Genomic DNA, 18,228 nt, shown 5'->3' with positions numbered 1-18,228 from the left:
ACAGTCAGGAAGCACATACCATGGTCTTTGATACCCCAGTCATGTTGGAACGGGAAAAACAAAAACAAATTGGACTCACCATGCCTGTCTATCTCGTTAAATCCGTTGGAGAGGTGTTGGTTGAGACGTGGTCTGCACTCTGCCTGCCCCTCCATCTCTCGCATCGTTTTACTCTCCTTGGACTTGGAGTGCTTCTTCTTCGACTTGGGGCTCAGTCGGATGAACTTTTTACTTTTCGTTTTTGACGACTGAAAGTGGTAAACACAAAAGAGGCAAACCACGATTAAATTTTAATCCAAGAAGTTAAATATATATTTGTTATACACAACAATAAGTAAAAGGGTTAAATCCGTAACTTCTTATAGTTAAAAAGAAGGAGGGAAGTGTTTTATTTAACGACGCACTCAACACATTTTATTTACGGTTATATGGCGTCGGACATATGGTTAAGGACCACACATATATATAGAGAAGAAACCCGCTGTCGCCACTTCATGGGCTACTCTTTTCGATTAGCAGCATGGGATCTTTTATATGCACAATCCCATACAGGATAGCACATACCACGGCCTTTGGTGTACCAGTCGTGGTGCACTGGCTGGGGCGAGAAATAGCCCAATCACCCTTAGCGACGTCAACGAAAATAGCCGAAGATTGTCGTGAGAAATACCTATCATATCGATGAAGCTGTTTCCAGGAATTTCGTTATCATGTGAAATCTTTTCGACAGAAACAAGCAAAGTAATCAAAAGTCAGAAAAAACTTATGCAGATAATTTTCAGAACAAATGATCCGAAACTGAACCAAATAATGCTAGCGTCAGACTACCAACTGCCACGACGTAGTTGATCAACTCACCGATCTCACGACTTCTACGACTGTCCAGTTGCTAGTCTGAGCTCTCTTACAACTCGATTCTCGTCGTATACAACTCCTACGACCGAATAGTTATTAATCTGAGCGCACCGGTCGTAAGTCGGGAGTGTGTGTGTGTGTGTGTGTGTGTGTGTGTGGAGGGGGTGGGGACAAATACCGATTAACATAGGCTCGGTTGATATTTTCCATATTAAAAAATACTCGTGACGAATTCTTTATGTATTTTTTTTTAATTCACAAGAAAGGAGAAATAAATAAATAAATGTCATAATGAAAGTCCACTTCTTATCGATGTTTCCTGATCCCAACGTAGACAACATAATTCATGCCATGCAGCGGGGGGTAAGGAAACAGCTGTCGATAAAATCATCATTTGTGTCCGATATAGTGAACGCGTTAAAAGCTAGCGATTTGATTATTGTGTAATCGCTGATCAAGATAGGGCCCGGCAGGTTTGTGTCGGCAATACATTGTTACTCAATACAATAAATCAAATAACACAAGCGACGTAAGATGGATGATATATCGACCACACGTATTTCATGGATTTACACCGTACTGAAGCCACTTTACCGCTTAAATCTGGGTCGACATAATATGAAGGATGCTTTAATATTATCCAAAAGATTAGGTCGGTTGCGAAAATAATTCGCTCTATTGCCCTCTTTATCCTTCACTTTCCCAAAGGTGAGGGGTGTGTGTGCGCGGGACGGGTGTGTGTGGTGGATGGGAGGGTAGGGTTTGGGAGGGTGGTGGTGATGGGAGGGGTATTAGTCGATCGGAATGTCTCGACTATTACCGGTAGTACTCGTGCACCTGCTCGGAACACTTCGATCAATGACAACGTTATGCAGAAGTGGGTGGCATAAAACAGTAAAAGGCGTTACGTAACATATTGTATATCACCCTTGACGTAAAACGATTTACAGAAATAAGAATAATCTTTCAAGGGAATGCACTGAGTTTTTCTCCACTGTAAGATGTCAAAAGCTGACATGGTCATATTAACGATAAAACATTTAGATGTTAGATATACTGACTGAAAGAAATATGGACTCACACAAATAGTAAATGTTGATTGGAACCAAGACTATCAATCCATAGCGCAGTCAAAAGTTGAACGTGTTACTGGTAGTCAATTAAAGTTAGGTTTTTCGCTCAACAATACCACTTGGGCACATTGAGTTATTAGTCATCAGCCATTGGATGTCAAACATTTGTTAATTTGACATAATATAGTCTTAGAGTTAAAATTTATTTGATTTGTTTTACGACACCACTAGAGCACGTTGATTTATTAATCATCAGCTATTGGATGTCAAACATTTGGTAATTTGACATATCGTATTAAAGTTAAAGTTTGTTCGTTTTGTTTTAACGACACAACTAGAGCACATTGATTTATTATTCATCAGCTATTGAATGTCAAACATTTGGTAATTTTAACATATAGTCTTAGAAAGGAAACCCGCTACATTTTTCCATTAGTAGCAAGGAATAATTAGTATGCACCACCTCACAGACAGAATAGCATATACCACGGTCTTTAATATACCAGTCGTGGTGCACTGGTAGAGCAAGAAATTATATATATATATATATATATATATATATATATATATATACCACGGTCTTTGTTTATCAGTCGTTGTGCACTGGTAGATCACGATTAATGATTGAAACATATTATTTCTTAAAATTGTTTTTAAATACATATATACTGTACACTTGTTTTATTTTATCATTTATACACACACACACACACAGACACACACACAACACACACGCACGCACACACACACACAACACACACACACAGACACACACAACACACGCACGCACACACACAACACACACACACGCACACACTAACCAGCACGCGCGTTGATTTTGACCTCTTTTTTTCCCTTCAAATTTCCCCTCGTTAGCTACAACAGCGTCTTCTATACCAGAAATAATGCTGCGCCGCTCCAAATAATAATATTGTAACGCACTATGATATTGTGTTTCCTTGGCTATATGGAGAATGTGATGAAAAACATTGATGGTACCAAGGCAAATGAAGATGAAACATAACTAAAGAGAAGGGACCAAGGCAGACGAGGAAAAAAGAAAGAAATGTTTTATTTAACGACGCACTCAACACATTTTATTTACGGTTATATGGCGTCAGACATATGGTTAAGGACCACACATATTTTGAGAGGAAACCCGCTGTCGCCACTATATGGGCTACTCTTCCGATTAGCAGCAAGGGATGGTTTACACCTACCCATTGAGCCTTGCGGAGCACTCACTCTGGGTTTGGAGTCGGTATCTGGATTAAAAATCACATGCCTCGACTGGGATCCGAACCCAGTACCTACAAGCCTGTAGACCGATGGCCTAACCACGACGCCACCGAGGCCGGTAAGGCAGACGAGGAAGACATAACAGTAAATATATAGCCGCCTCTTCTGTACAAGCCATGCTTTTACCAAAAATGATCTTTGGTCTGATCACAGAACGACTTTTTGTTTGCCTTAAAGGGACATTCCCGAGTTTGCTGCATTGTAAGATGTTTCCGACTAATAAAATACTTCTATGATTAAACTTACATACTAAATATATTTTCTTGTTTAGAATATCAGTGTCTGTATATTCAATGTGCTTCTGATCGTCTTAATATTTGTAAGAAGCCCAAACTGGATTTTGTCGAAAAAAATATATTTTAGGAAATAAAATGAAATTTAACCTAGTACAAATATTAGAACGATCAGAAACACGTTTAATATACAGCCACTAATATTTTATGCAGAAAAAATATATTTGATATGCAATTACATTCGTTAAAAAGTCTGTTAGTCGATAACATCTTAACAATTGCAGTAAACTCAGGAAAATCCCTTTAATCGGAAGTTACAGTAGAAGCGACGCCATAACAGTATCTTTATAATGGATCACCACATGGAGTGGAATTTTAAACAGTCCTTAGACGTACTTTACTTTAGAGGTTTAACAACCGTTAAAACAGATTACCACAATGAAATGATAAAAAAAGCCCCACTCAAAACTCTCGAAAAATCAGAGAACTCCGAAACATTCTTATCAGCAACATACAAACACGAATCCCCATCGTTTGGTGACGTCACTTCTCGACACTTTCCGTGAAAACAAAAGCTTCAAATTGGAGTTGTGCCAAAAATATCGTTGTATGCGCGAGTCTGGGGTATTTTTTTTGTAAAAGTATCGAACTCGATATATTTATGAAAGACATCTGCAGTATGCAGAACACTCCCAGACACGCAATCGCCCGTTTGTTAAAAAGGTACAAAAACCTTTGAAACATTCTATAGTATTTCTGCTAGACACGCCACTCTCCGTATGTTGAAGGTAGGCCTACTTGAACATTTAAAACAGGTACAGTATACAGGACTGAACTCCAATGACAAAGAACCACCCAATTTTAAGCTGTTATTACTATTGCAAGTTACAGGTTGCTCTCTGTATATAATTGTTGGGTTATTTATTGCTTAACTGAATGCATCCCGAAAACAAGTAGACATTGGTGGGGGTAAGGGGAGGGTGTGTGTGACTGAGATCGAGGGCGCAAAGCAAAGTTTCTAAAGGTGGTTTGGATATGCTCCCTCGTAAAATTCTTAAAACTAGATGTCCTGAAATGCAATTTCCTGCCTGATATTACCAGAATGTGGTTTGGTAGCGTCAATATTATTATATTAGGAATAATAAAAAAATTATTATGCGAACCTCTGGCGAGCATAATACATTATTTTTATCAATAATGGAGGGCGGGACGTAGCCCAGTGGTAAAGCGGTCTAGGATCGATCCCCGTCGGTGGACCCATTTGGCTATTTCTTGTTCCAGCCAGTGCTTCATAACTGGTGTATCAAAGGCCGTGGTATTTACTATCCTGTCTGTGGGATGGTGCATATAAAAGATTCCTTGCTGCTAATCGAAAAGAATAGCCCATGAAGTGGCAACAGCGGGTTTCCTCTCTCAGTATCTGCGTGGTCCTTAACCATGTCTTGACGCCATATAACCGTAAATAAAATGTGTTGAGTGCGTCGTTAAATAAAATATTTCCGTCCTTCCTAATATAATGATTCTGCTACCGAAACACAACGTGCTCTAGTGGTGTCGTTAAACAAAAGACACTTTAACTTTTAACTTTAATAACTCTTTCTCTCTGTTGACCAAATATCAAAACAATAATTTGACACTAAAATAGTGTTAAAGTGTCCGCCTTCTGCGCGGTCGGTTTGGGATCGATCCCCGTCGGTGGGTCCATTGGGCTATTTCACATTCCAGCCAGTGCACCACGACTGGTAAATCAAAGGCCGTGGTATGTGCTATCGTGTCTGTGGGATGGTGCATATGAAAGATTTCCTCTCTAAGTCTATATGTCAAAATTATCAAATCTTTGACATCCAATAGCCGATGATTAATAAATCAATGTTTTCTAGTGGTGTCGTAAAAAACCCCAGACTTTCACTTTTAACTTTAATAACCCTTTCTCTCTGTTGACCAAATGTCAAAACAATCACTGGACTCCAAAATAGCCATAGTATAGTATACGATGCCCTAAGATGTCGTTAAACAAATCTTCCTTTTTTTTTTATTTTCTTCCAGTTTCAAAGAGCACCGCGGAACCCAGCTGGAAATGCGGTCCACACAACTTAATATTTTCGTCTGAGAGTAGCACGAGCGGTGAGTATAATTAAGCTAATGTGCCAGACTATTGATTCGACAGATCTATCAAACTTGTGGAGTGGTAAAACACGGCCTTACGGCAATGTTGCTGGAAGTGTTGGCTTTCTAAACAAACGGTTAGTGCAGCGGACTAAGATGTATAATGTGACCCCGTTTACACCAACCAATTTGGTAAAACAAAAATAGTAGCCGCTGGCCGCATTAAACAAGTGGCTGTTATACACAGTTAAAATAAAGAAGGAAATGCAATGTTTGGAATTTATGGCGGCCGTTAAGGACAGGTGGCTGTTATATACAGATACAATAAAGAAGGAAATGCACTGTGCTGGAATTATGGCGGTCGTTTCGACAGGTGGCTGTTATATAGAGGTAAAAGAAAGAAGGAAATGCATTGTTCTGAATTTATGGCGGCCGTTGACGACAGGTGGCTGTTCTATACATGTAAAATAAAGAGGGAAATGCAATGTTTGGAATTTATGGCGGCCGTTATCGACAGGTGGCTGTTATATACAGATACAACAAAGAATGAAATGTACTGTGCCGGATTTATGGCGGTCGTAAAGGACAGGTGGCTGTTAGATGCAGGTGGATGTTAGACCAGACTCGACTATATACCACAGCACATCGCAAAACATCAGCAATCCAATCTATGTCATATAAAAGAACTTAAAGCCGCACGCCCTAGTTCCATCCAGCGAAAATAAATTATAATTTGGTTAATCTACAAACCTGTAACACACTTAGATCACGTTTTTATCAAATGGAGTGAAAAAGCAGGTTTTATATCGATAAATACCATGGGAAATCCCCATGTCCCAATTGCTTGAAATAATTTTGAAAGTTAGTATTCTGATGTCACCGGTAGATGTCGCTCGAAGCACAACAATGCCTACGTCACGACAAATTTCACAGACTTGGGGTGCGTTCGTTTCACCTCTCCTGGACATGTTCCAGCTGTTCTGTCCTGGTTGTATTCCCTCTCCAGATATCGTAAGACTTAGCAAAATTATTGGTTTTAAGGGTTTGTAACGTTTTGTATTGAGACACTTACTTGTCTGAACTTTATTGTTACTGAAAATGTTCACGAACTGTGAAGAAAAATCTCACAAATGAACAACAACAAATCGGATGTTGATTGCGCGAACCGTGTACGAGAAAACAAACCGAACCAAAATGATAACGGTCACGTGATATACCAACGTCTGTGACATTGAAATGGAAATATCCCCTCTAAAAATAGATTGGACCTCGCTTGCTTAACGGTTTTTTCTCGACAACACGTCTTGTGAAAAAAAGCAAAAAATGCATTTCGTGGTTTTACAAACATCAGGATTACCAAAAAGCACTTCAGGTGAATGGAAATGTGTATTCTAAATAATAAAATGTAAGTAAAGTGCAATTTTATTTGTGAAAAATGGGATTTAATAGCGAAAAACAACGCCGTAATGGTTAACAAATAGCAGTAACTAGGGTGTGTCCCTTTAATCGAGATTCCAATGACAAAATGAACATCGGATACCTATGTTATCACGCCACCAACAATGGAAAAAAAAAACAAAACAATAATAATAAAAATTAAAAATAAAAACAAGAAAAGCTACTTTCTAAGCGGTCTATCATCAATGATACAGACCTGAATCGATTTTTGTTTTCGCTGGGAAGGCCAGAAGGACCAGAGATGGGTTCTCTAACGATATGTCACTGATTACAAAGAAGTCGGGACGAATATAGCACATCTCTTCATAGTGTATTGACCGAAGCACGTATTTCCACAGAGCCTGGGGGGTTTAAACGTGCATTTTCGTGGATCGTGGACTTTGATGAAAATAAGTGGCAATTACCGAAAATCAGGAAAATGTGACTTGATAAATGAAAAAAGGAGGGAGGAATTTAACACAGAACGTACATGCGCGAGCGTCCCGATTTATCGTACAATAATCGAAACGGACTTCTATTGACCCTATGGCGGACGTGTAATCGGTATAAGTACATTTTTAGTTTGTTCTGTGGCAATTATTATTAGATCTATACAAAGTCATTATGTTCGACAATATTTTCTCTTTTAATGTAATTACTGACAGCGACCAAAGGAAGATGGCGGACAATATATAACATAAAATACTGGATACGCATTCGAGCGGGAATCGGAGCACGGGACGTAGCGCAGTGGTCGGTCTGGGATCGATCCCCGTCGATGGACCCATTGGGGGTATTTTTTAAATATATTTTTTTTTTATTATAAACCTTTATTACCCCCAGATCACTGGCAATGTCAAGGTTGGGGTGCCTTGAATCATCGACTTAAATATACAACAACAATAAAATTATAACACGATTATGTGTACATGTATAACGGTAAGATAAAGGTTTTATATTTCATATTATGTATATAAACAATATGTGATATATATGGGAGTTATATTCATTACATTTGTTGTCATACATTGCACAACCATATACATACCATACATACATACACACACACACACACACACACACACACACACACACACACACACACACACACACACTATATATATATATATTAAAATGATCTGAGGGTCAAGAAGGATAAGGGTATTTTTTGTTCCAGACTGTACCACGACTGGTACATCAAAGGCCGTGGTATGTGTTATCCTGTCTGTGGGATGGTGCAAGTTTGAGGTGGGCGGAATTTGGAAAAAAGCCATTTAGTAAAGTCAACGCGAGCGCGGACCAAATAGCAGACACTTCGCAAACTTGAAGTAACACCGAGTGGGAGCCGTGTTCTGATTGGCTGAATTTCGATTCCTCGGTGAAGCCTGTTTTTTTTACCTAAGTCTACAAAGAGTAACTGCATCCAAAAACATGTCTGGACTCTAAAATTTAACCCAAAATAGTTAAGACTGCTCGGCCAAAAGGTTTTTAAGGTGATTTTGAGCAACTGATCGGGCGCCAAAATAAAATGCGTTAGACTATTTATAAAAAAATAAACGCCACTAGAGCACATTGATTTTTTTAATCTTATCATCGGCTATTGGACGTCAAACTTATGGTCATTCTGATACTGGTTTTTTTTTTTTAGAAGAAACCCGCTGTCGCCACATAGGCTACTCTTTACGACAGGCAGCAAGGGATCTTTTATTTGCGCTTCCCACAGGCAGAATAGCACAAACCATGGTCTTTGTTGAACCAGTTATGGATCACTGGTCGGTGCAAATGGTTTACACCTACCCATTGAGCCTTGCGGAGCACTCACTCAGGGTTTGGAGTCGGTATCTGGATTAAAAATCCCATTCCTCGACTGGGATCCGAACCCAGTACCTACCAGCCTGTAGTCCGATGGCTTAACCACCCTTGCTACTAATGCAAAAATATAACGGGTTTCCTCTGAATGACTGTCAAAATGATCATGTTTGATATCCGATAGCCGATAATTAATAAATAAATGTGCTCTAGTGGTGTCGTTAAACGAAATACACGTTCTTTCTTTCGAGCGATTCATTGCGATATTTTGAATTGCGCATCCAATAAAGGTAGGACTGGTCATTCTGCTGAGTGCAGGACTGTAAAATTGACCGATGTCCAGTTTGTTATGGAAGGAAATGCTTTATTTAACGACGCACTCATCACATTTTATTTACGGTTATATGGCGTCAGATATATGGTTAAGGACCACACATATATTGAGAGAGGAAACCAGCAGTCGCCACTTCATGGGCTACAATTTCGATTAGCAGGATCTTTTATATGCACCATCCCACAGGCAGGATAGTACATACCACGGCTTTTGATATACCAGTTGTGAAGCATTGGCTGGAACGAGAAATATTCCAAGTGTGTTATGGATACATGTAAAAGTAAACAATACGCAACGTATTTGGAAACTTTTTGTTTTGTTTGATTAGGATGTCAAACATTTGGTAACTTGTGACTCGTAGTCTTCAGAGGAAACTCGCTACAATTTTCCATTAATAGCAGACAGACAGGATATCACATACCACGGCCTTTGATATACCAGTCGTGATGTACTTGTTGAAACGAGAAATAGCCCAATGGGCCCACCGACGGGGATCGATCCCAGACCGACGGCGCATCAGACGAACGCTTTACCACTGAGGAACTTGAGAACTGCTTATGCGGCATTGTACGGCGGTTACCTGTAGGATACACGGGCGTCGGAAACAGACGTGACCATAATATGCGCACACACCCAGATAAAAGTCTGATTAACAACTGCACCTCACCCTAAATTACTGGCATCTTCAGACGTCTATAAACAAGATAAAACCCCCCACAACAAACCCACCAACCAACCAAACAAAAATACAAGAACGGTAACAACACAATAACAGACAATAACACCATAATAGTACCACCACTACCAACAAAAACATCCCACCAACCAGGCCCGTAGGAACGACTTTGGGAGGGATGGGGGCACTGACGGATCTGGTACAAACTATATCAGATTTTGGTTACAATGGCAAACATTAATGTGTAAAAAATAAAATAATAAAGGCTCCGGTTCCTGCAAACAACGACAACAACAGCAAAATCACTGTAAATAGTCTAAAGAGAATCATTTAAACTGGTTGCGTTAAGATCGTTTCCTTAGAGACCTCTGGACTGACCCCCTGGTGGGTGTGCAATAAATAATATGTAGATTTAATAAGAATTACAGCAATAACAGACTACATACATTCAAAGTAATCGAGAAAAAAAAAGCCCACACTTCGGAATGACGTTTCATTTGCAGCTACTTCCAAGTGCCAGCGATAAATTCGATAAGTTCTCAAGCTTTCTCGAAACCGATTGAAACGTTTCGCGCACTTCTGGCTTCAGCTAGCGCCTCGAAAATAGGAAACCCTCGACTCAAAATAGATCGCTCATTTGCCACCTCGGGCAGCGCAACACTTACCAGATTAATGGGGGTATAACTGCCACGTCGCCAGATATATTCCGAAGTGCCCGAGAGTGATTGAAAAGACTGAGAAAGAGAGGTCTCGATTTGCTGAGAGAATTGCCAAGATTATCGGCTGCTAAAGCACCGAGGCCCCACCGGAAAGTGGTTAGGCAATCAAGTTTAAGACTGGTAAGTGCTGGGCTCGTATCCCAGCTTCCCGCTCCGTCCTAGAGTGAACAGACCGGTCTCGGTGGCGTAGTGGTTAGGCCATCGGTCTACAGGCTGGTAGGTACTGGGTTCGGATCCCAGTCGAGGCATGGGATTTTTTAATCCAGATACCGACTCCAAACCTTGAGCGAGTGCCCCGCAAGGCTCAATGGGTAGGTGTAAACCACTTGCACCGACCAGTGATCCATAACTGGTTCAACAAAGGCCACGGTTTGTGCTATCCTGCCTGTGGGAAGCATAAATAAAAGATCCCTTGCTGTTTGTCGTAAAAGAGTAGCCTATGCGACGACAGCGGATTTCCTCTACAAAAACAGTGTCAGAATGACCATAATTATGTTTGACGTCCAATAGCCGATGATAAGATAAAAAATCAATGTGCAACAAAAAAGAACTGCTGGAAAGTGCATATACAAGATCCCTTGCTGCCAATGAAAAAATGTAGCATGTTTCCTCTCTAAGATTATATATATAAATTACTAAATGTTTGACATCCAATAGCCAATGATTAATGTGCTCTAGTGGTGTCGTAAAACAAAAACCAATAAAACCTTTAAATTTAAGTTTGGTCTTATTTAATGCAACATTCAAAGTTAGGTACCCTTTGAACTTTGACCCGGTGAGATGCTGTTTGGTATACTGCTATCATATGATGGAGCGGAGCGGATAATTTTGTCATGCTCATATACCACGAAGATTTCGAGCATGTCTGTCCCGGGTCCCGCCTCTGGATAGCCAGGGGGGCCTGACCCGGGACGGATCATATGATGAGAAATTAATTAAAAACAGAAAGCACCCCAGAGCTGCCGATTCGATCGATCCATTTTTGCATAGGCCCACAGGCTCATTTGCTTCGATGATCGCTACACGACTGGTCCATTAAAAACCATGGGGTGTTCTCACGTTGAGAGTGTTGAAGAGTACGAACGCCCGAGGGTGCTCGCAACCTTTCGCTATACATGATATTGAATGGATCTCCAGCACCCACTCGTCACTATGAACTCGCGCTATTGGTTGCGGGGAATTGTTAAAGGTGCATTCACCATGCTACAGCAAGTAAGAGTTTGTTTTTATTTTTGTTTAACGACACCACTAGAGCACATTGATTTGTAAATCATCGGCTATTGGATGTCAAACATTTGGTAATTTTGACATGTAGTCTTAGAAAGGAACCCAGCTACATTGTTCCATTAGTAGCAAGGGATCTTTTATATGCACCATCCCACAGACAGGATAGCACATACCACGGCCTTTGATATACCAGTCGTGGTACACTGGCTGGAACGAGAAATTGCCAAATGGAGCCACCGACGGGGATCGATCCTAGACCGACCGCGCATCAAGCGAGCGCTTTACCACTGGGCTACGTTCCGCCCCAATAAGTAAGAGCTTCAGATTTTTTTTTACGTAAGAATCAATGTTCAAACCTTCCTGACTCTACAGTACTACAGTAAAGTACACTTATAACGAACATGTTTAGAACGAACTACTGAATAGAACGAACTGGTCGTAAAGTCCCGTTTTATCTCCCTATACATTAATAACCAACGTATGCCGATGAGTACAACGAACTACCATTCCTGTCCCGAGTCAGGCCCACGATCTTATCAGAGGTCGGTCGGACTCGTGATTGGTGTGTTGGAAACCCTAGTAGTATACGAGCACGTTAAACTAGTTACCTACCTACCTACTAACTACTGCTATAACGAATTGACTATCATGGTCCCTTCCGGTTACTATTTACTAATGCAAAATACAAACACAACTACAGTTTTAATAAACTTACAATCTCGCCCCACTATAAGGAAGAACTGCTTTATTTAAGGACGCTCTAAATATATTTTTCATTTACGGTTATATGGCAGGGGCAGGCATATTTATCAAGCTCCCTTCAAGAAATACCCTAACTGCAAAAGTACCAACCGGCACCCACAGTTCCAACTACAATGCAGAAACCCATGCACTTATTCAGGCTGCTACAATGATCAAGGATGCAAAAGAAGACTGTCAACAAGTTGTCTTCCTCACAGATGCTCTCTCAGTCCTACAAGCCTTGCAAGGGGAAAAACTTCCTCACCTGAATGAAGCCATGCAAGAGGTAGCAAAGGAAAGACGAGTAGCTCTACAGTGGATCCCAGCACATTGTGGGATTCCAGGAAATGAGGAAGCAGACAGGCTAGCCAAGCTAGGAGCTAATCATGTACAGCCCAGCAACAACATTAGCTTCTCAGAGAAGAAAACCTTGATAAAGGCAGCCAACAGACCCAGGACAGAACAAGATGATTACCACCTTCTCAGTCGCTTGGAACAAGTAACTCTGTTGAGACTCCGGACAGGCCACAACCGACTGAATGCTCACATGTTCAGAAAGTTTAAACTTGCAGCAACACCAACCTGCAGTTGTGGCCTGGAAGACCAAACAGCAGAACACATCTTACAGGCGTGTCCAATTCATCAAGACCTGAGACAAGCTGAGTGGCCAATCGAAACTGCCATACACACCAAACTCTATGGAAAGAGAGGCGAACTGGAAAAAACAGCTCATTTTATCTTACAGACTGGACTATTGGTCTAAATTGTGAAAGAGAAAAAAAAAAAAAAAAAAAATATGGCATCGGACATATTATGGTTAAAGATCTTAGAGATAATGATAGAGGAAACCCGCTGTTATCACCACATCATGGGCTTCTCTTTTCGAGTAGCAGTTAAGGGAACTTTTATATATACATCATCCAACAGGATAGTACATCCCACAGCCTTTGTGGAAATAGTCAAATGGACCATCCGATGAGGATCGATCCTAGTTCGATGGAGCGCTAGGCAAGCGCCTTACTACAAAACGAAACATGACCATATGATTTAACGTGCACATTAAGAACAAGCTGTTTCAGCGCACACCTGTCATGGGCGCAGGTGTCGACCCATGCCGACTCATCCGTCCAGGACAGGAAAAGGTTTAGGGGTAGGTGCGAGGAGGGACGCCCGCGTTGGCAAGTGCGACCAGGGGCCCTATTTTCGAAGCCATCTTAGCGCTGTGAAATCGTAAAACCGTCGTAGGTTGTGACGTCACTACAGCGCACGCCATAGCTTACGATGATGTCACGATTTCGTAGGCTAAGATAGCTTCGAAAATATGGGCCCAGGGTCGGTAGCAGGGGGGGGGGGGGGGGGGGTACTTGTGGTGCTATTGAATTTGAATATTTGAATGTCCCGTAGGATTAAGTTCAAAATAGGAAAGAATGCCAAGTTTTTATGAGGTAATTTGGCACACAATATGGATCGGTTCGTCGAAAAGGAAATGGAGCTATTGGGAGTAATTGTGATTTAGTTTTTCGATTTATAGCTCATACTGGAACCTTTCCCATATTGGGGGCCGTCGTGGTTAGTCTCCCGTGGTTGCCCCCTAGTTTTAACCCTTCGGAGGGCTTGATCGATTGGGTGATCTTTTTCCGGTTCCGCCCTTAAAGGGGCATAACCGGTTGATGGGGGCAACTCCAGAGCTGTAGCTAGGATTTTCTGTTGGGGGGGGGGGGGGGGAACTGAGTAGTAAATAGTCTAAAACTCCTTAAACGATTAAGAAGATAATTTTCTTTAAGTTTCTATAATTTTTTCCGGGTGTTTTCCCCTCGCCCTACCCCCTCCCCCCCCCCCCCCCCCCCCCCCCCTAGCTACGGCCCTGAACTCGTTGGAATCATGTTGAGAGCACTTACAAAACGAAACAAAACAAACCCGCCTTATAAGTTAAAACCTATGACCTGACCTGACCTGACCTGACCTGACCCGCCTTATATTTCTAGAACGTAAGGACCGTGTGCAAAAGTCATTGTCAGAAAGAACGACAATTCGTTTTGGCAAACATTAAAAAACATCACCAGTAAAGGGCAATTCATTCAGACACAATCCTAGTGATGTAACAAACGCGGACTATATTATACCAATTATGTCCGGCATTATCAGCTATATACCCAAATAACAAACTTGTTAAGTGACTTGAGCCCTCTAATTCACCACATAATGGTCTGGACATCATTTGGGGTTGACCGGCCTCGGTGGCATCGTGGTTAGGCCATCGGTCTACAGGCTGGTAGGTACTGGGTTCGAATCCCAGTCGAGGCATGGGATTTTTAATCCAGATACCGACTCCAAACCCTGAGTGAGTGCTCCGCAAGGCTCAGTGGGTAGGTGTAAACCACTTGCACCGACCAGTGATCCATAACTGGTTCAACAAAGGCCATGGTTTGTGCTATCCTGCCTGTGGGAAGCGCAAATAAAAGATCCCTTGCTGCTAATCGGAAAGAGTAGCCCACGTAGTGGCGACAGCGGGTTTCCTCTCGAAATCTGTGTGGTCCTTAACCATATGTCTGACGCCATATAACTGTAAATAAAATGTGTTGAGTGCGTCGTTAAATAAAACATTTCTTTTTTTTTCCTTTGGGGGTGGACGTTATTAATATACACGAACATATAAATTGCATATCGCAAGACTAAGGAGAGAAGGAAGAAATGTTTTATTTAACGAAGCACTCAACACACTTTCAATTACGGTAATAATAAGAACCACACAGATAATGGGAAAGATTATTGATCGAACACGACAAAGCTAATATCGGTGTTATATATATATATATTCTAAAATTACCTCGATTTTAGAATTCGCAAGTGAACTGAGTGGGTGTGCATGAATGAATCAATGTCCGTTTAATAACATCCCAGCACTAAAATACACACCGGCTATTGGGCGTCAGGAAAAGTAAGTATATGGAAATATCTTCCATCATTTAACTGTTTAAGTACGCTTGGAGTGGATACCACCACCACTTCTACTACCGCTGCTACTATTACTACTACAATTACTACTGCTACTACTACTACTACTACTACTACTACTACTACTACTACTACAATTACTACTACTACTACTACTACTACTACTACTACTACTACTACTACTACTACAATTACTACTGATGATGATGACGATTATGATGGTGATGATGATGGTGATTATATTTACGGTTATATGACATCAGACATATGGTTAAGGACCGCACAGCTATTGAAAGAGGACACCCGCTGTCGCCACTTCATGGGCTACTCTTTTTTTCGATTAGCAGCAAGGGATCTTTTATGTGCACCATCCCACAGTCAGGATAGCACATATCACGGCCTTTGATATATCAGTCGTGGTGCACTGGCTGGAACAAAAAATAGCCCAACCGACGGGGATCGATCCATCCTAGACCGACCGCGCATCAGGCGAGCGCTTTACCACTGGGCCACGTCCTGTCCCCAAACCACTTAGGTGCCAGTCTATTGAGGACTACAATACGGAATCACTCCATTGTACCGTAATTCTTGAAAACAGCACTAAACCGTTGCAATCACTCCGGTCTACTTTCCGGCATCAGCCTAATTAAATAAATTCCCCATAAAAACAGCCGAAACACAATCCTGAGAGTGGGGTTACCATGACGATTTATTGTCTCGATTCGCGGAATGGTGTGGCGTTGACGCACGTGTTTTTGCGTAATGGTTTTTGAGTACATCTGTATTCGGATAGAAACCGAATAGCAATTTTAACGACACTCCGGCGAATTGTTTTAAAGGGATGGTCATGAGTTTGTAGCCATTGTAAGATGTGTTGGTCTGACAGCGCCTTTTTTTATGACTAAAATTACATATTAAATATATTTTTCTTGTTTTAGATACCCATAAGCGTACGAAACGGGGACGGGGGGGGGGGCGGCATGGGGAGGGAGACCTTTCCCCGTGTGCTAGAGCATATCCTCAAATAACGGGGCGGGACGTAGCCCAGTGGTAAAGCGCTGGCCTGAGGCTCAATCGATCAAAGATCGATTCTCGTCGGTGGTCCCACAGGGCTATTTCTCGTTTTTGCCAGTGCTCCACAACATATAATCTTAGAGAGAAAACCCGCTACATTTTTTTCCATTAGTAGCCAAGGATATTTTATATGCACCATCCTACAGACCGGATAGCACATACCAAGGTCTTCATTACTGCGTTATAAAGTTCGTTTTGTTTAACGATACCAGTAGAGCACATTGACAGGTTATTGGACATCAACCATTCGGTAATTCTGACATATAATCTTAGAGAGGAAACCCGCAACATTTTGTTTCCATTAGTAGCAAAGGATCTTTTTTATACACCATCCTACTGACAGGATAGCACATACCAAACTCTGCATTACTGCGCTGTAAGCGATGGAATTCAAACCGCCCGGAAGTTTGAAGATCCACGCATATTTACCCTTCCCCGAGCCAGAGCATGGCAAGTGCGTTTCGGACTGCGCTTACACTGGAGTACTCACAAACATACACAAGTGCAATTACATGTTGTAAATAAGAACGCTTGCCGTCTTTAATGATACACGTGCGGTTGCACGCGCAGGTTTTAGTAGTAAAGGCCGTCGTAAAATGAATAACAGGTATGTGGGCAGACCAATAGCCGAGACACGGTTGGTAAGCGTTTCACGTTGTTTACAACATAACTGCATATAAAGCACACAGAACGTCACATAGTACATTGGCCACTCCTATACCCTGGTTTCCACAAAATCAGCAACTGATGCACACCGACGCAGAATGAATGAATGAAATATTTTATTTAACGACGCACTCAACACATTTTATTTACGGTTATATGGCGTCAGACATATGGTTATGGACCACACAGATATTGAGGGAGGAAACCCCCTGTCGCCACTTCATGGGCTATTCTTTTCGATTAGCAGCAAGGGATCTTTTATATGCACCATCCCATAAACAGGATAGCACAAACCACGGCCTTTGATGTACAGTCGTGGTGCACTGGCTAGAGGGAGAAATAACCCAATGGGCTCACTGACGGGGATCGATCCCAAACCGACCGCGCATCAAGCAAACACTTTACCACTGGGCTTACGTCCCGCCCCAAATGAATGAATGAATGAATGAATGAATATTTAACGACACCCCAGCACGAAAAATACATCGACTATTCCGACGCGACAAAACTGCAAAGTTGAACACTGGCGAGTTCGTAGGCCGAGTACAGAGCGCTTGCAAAGAATCTGACTGGTACCATCGCCCTCTTATCTTTTCACATTCATCCAACGTTGGACAAAAAAAAAAAAACCCCAAAAACCCAAAAACATTCACTATATTACCGTTAGCCAGACTTACTATACAGTTAACATGTTAACTTATGTTATTTTAAATTTATTTCCGTTGTATATCCAATTGAGGTTCGAGTACGCTGTCCTGGACACACACCTAAGCTTTCTAGGCTGTCTGTCTATGACAGTGGGTTAGTTGTTATGTTAGTGGTTAGTTAGAAAGAAGAGGGTGTAGTGGTCTTACACCTACCCATTGAGTCGTTAAAACACGCTCTGGGTGGGAGCCAGTACCGGGCTGCGAACCCTGTACCTACCAGCCTTAACCACGACACCATCAAGGCCGGTCTCAGCTATCTAGGCTGTTCTCAGGTAATGAGCTAATCGTTAGTTGTTAGTGGGAGAGTAATCGTCGTA

At 41.6% G+C, this 18,228-nt stretch overlaps 2 protein-coding genes across 2 annotated transcripts in view; one reads left to right on the top strand and one right to left on the bottom strand.

Annotated features, from left to right (window-relative positions):
- Positions 1–18,228, bottom strand: part of LOC121376986 (calmodulin-beta-like) — a 65,996-nt gene that overhangs the window by 38,490 nt on the left and 9,278 nt on the right. The window contains exon 2 of the mRNA XM_041504805.1: positions 80–248. Coding sequence (XP_041360739.1) covers positions 80–164 — 85 coding nt within the window. The 5' untranslated portion in view covers positions 165–248. The remainder of the gene's footprint in view (positions 1–79; positions 249–18,228) is intronic.
- On the top strand, positions 12,679–13,272 carry LOC121378034. The gene has a single exon (XM_041506131.1). The coding sequence runs from the start codon at positions 12,679–12,681 to the stop codon at positions 13,270–13,272; it is 594 nt and encodes a 197-aa protein (XP_041362065.1).

This window comes from Gigantopelta aegis, chromosome 7, assembly GCF_016097555.1.
Source record: "Gigantopelta aegis isolate Gae_Host chromosome 7, Gae_host_genome, whole genome shotgun sequence".
NCBI lineage: Eukaryota > Metazoa > Mollusca > Gastropoda > Neomphalida > Peltospiridae > Gigantopelta > Gigantopelta aegis.
Note: the sequence above shows the minus strand (reverse complement) of the source record. Positions and strands in the feature narration are given on the sequence as shown.

Bases quoted from the DNA above. Each gene is read 5' to 3' on its own strand.
- LOC121378034 (XM_041506131.1), top strand. From the start codon at position 12,679: ATGATCAAGGATGCAAAAGAAGACTGTCAACAAGTTGTCTTCCTCACA.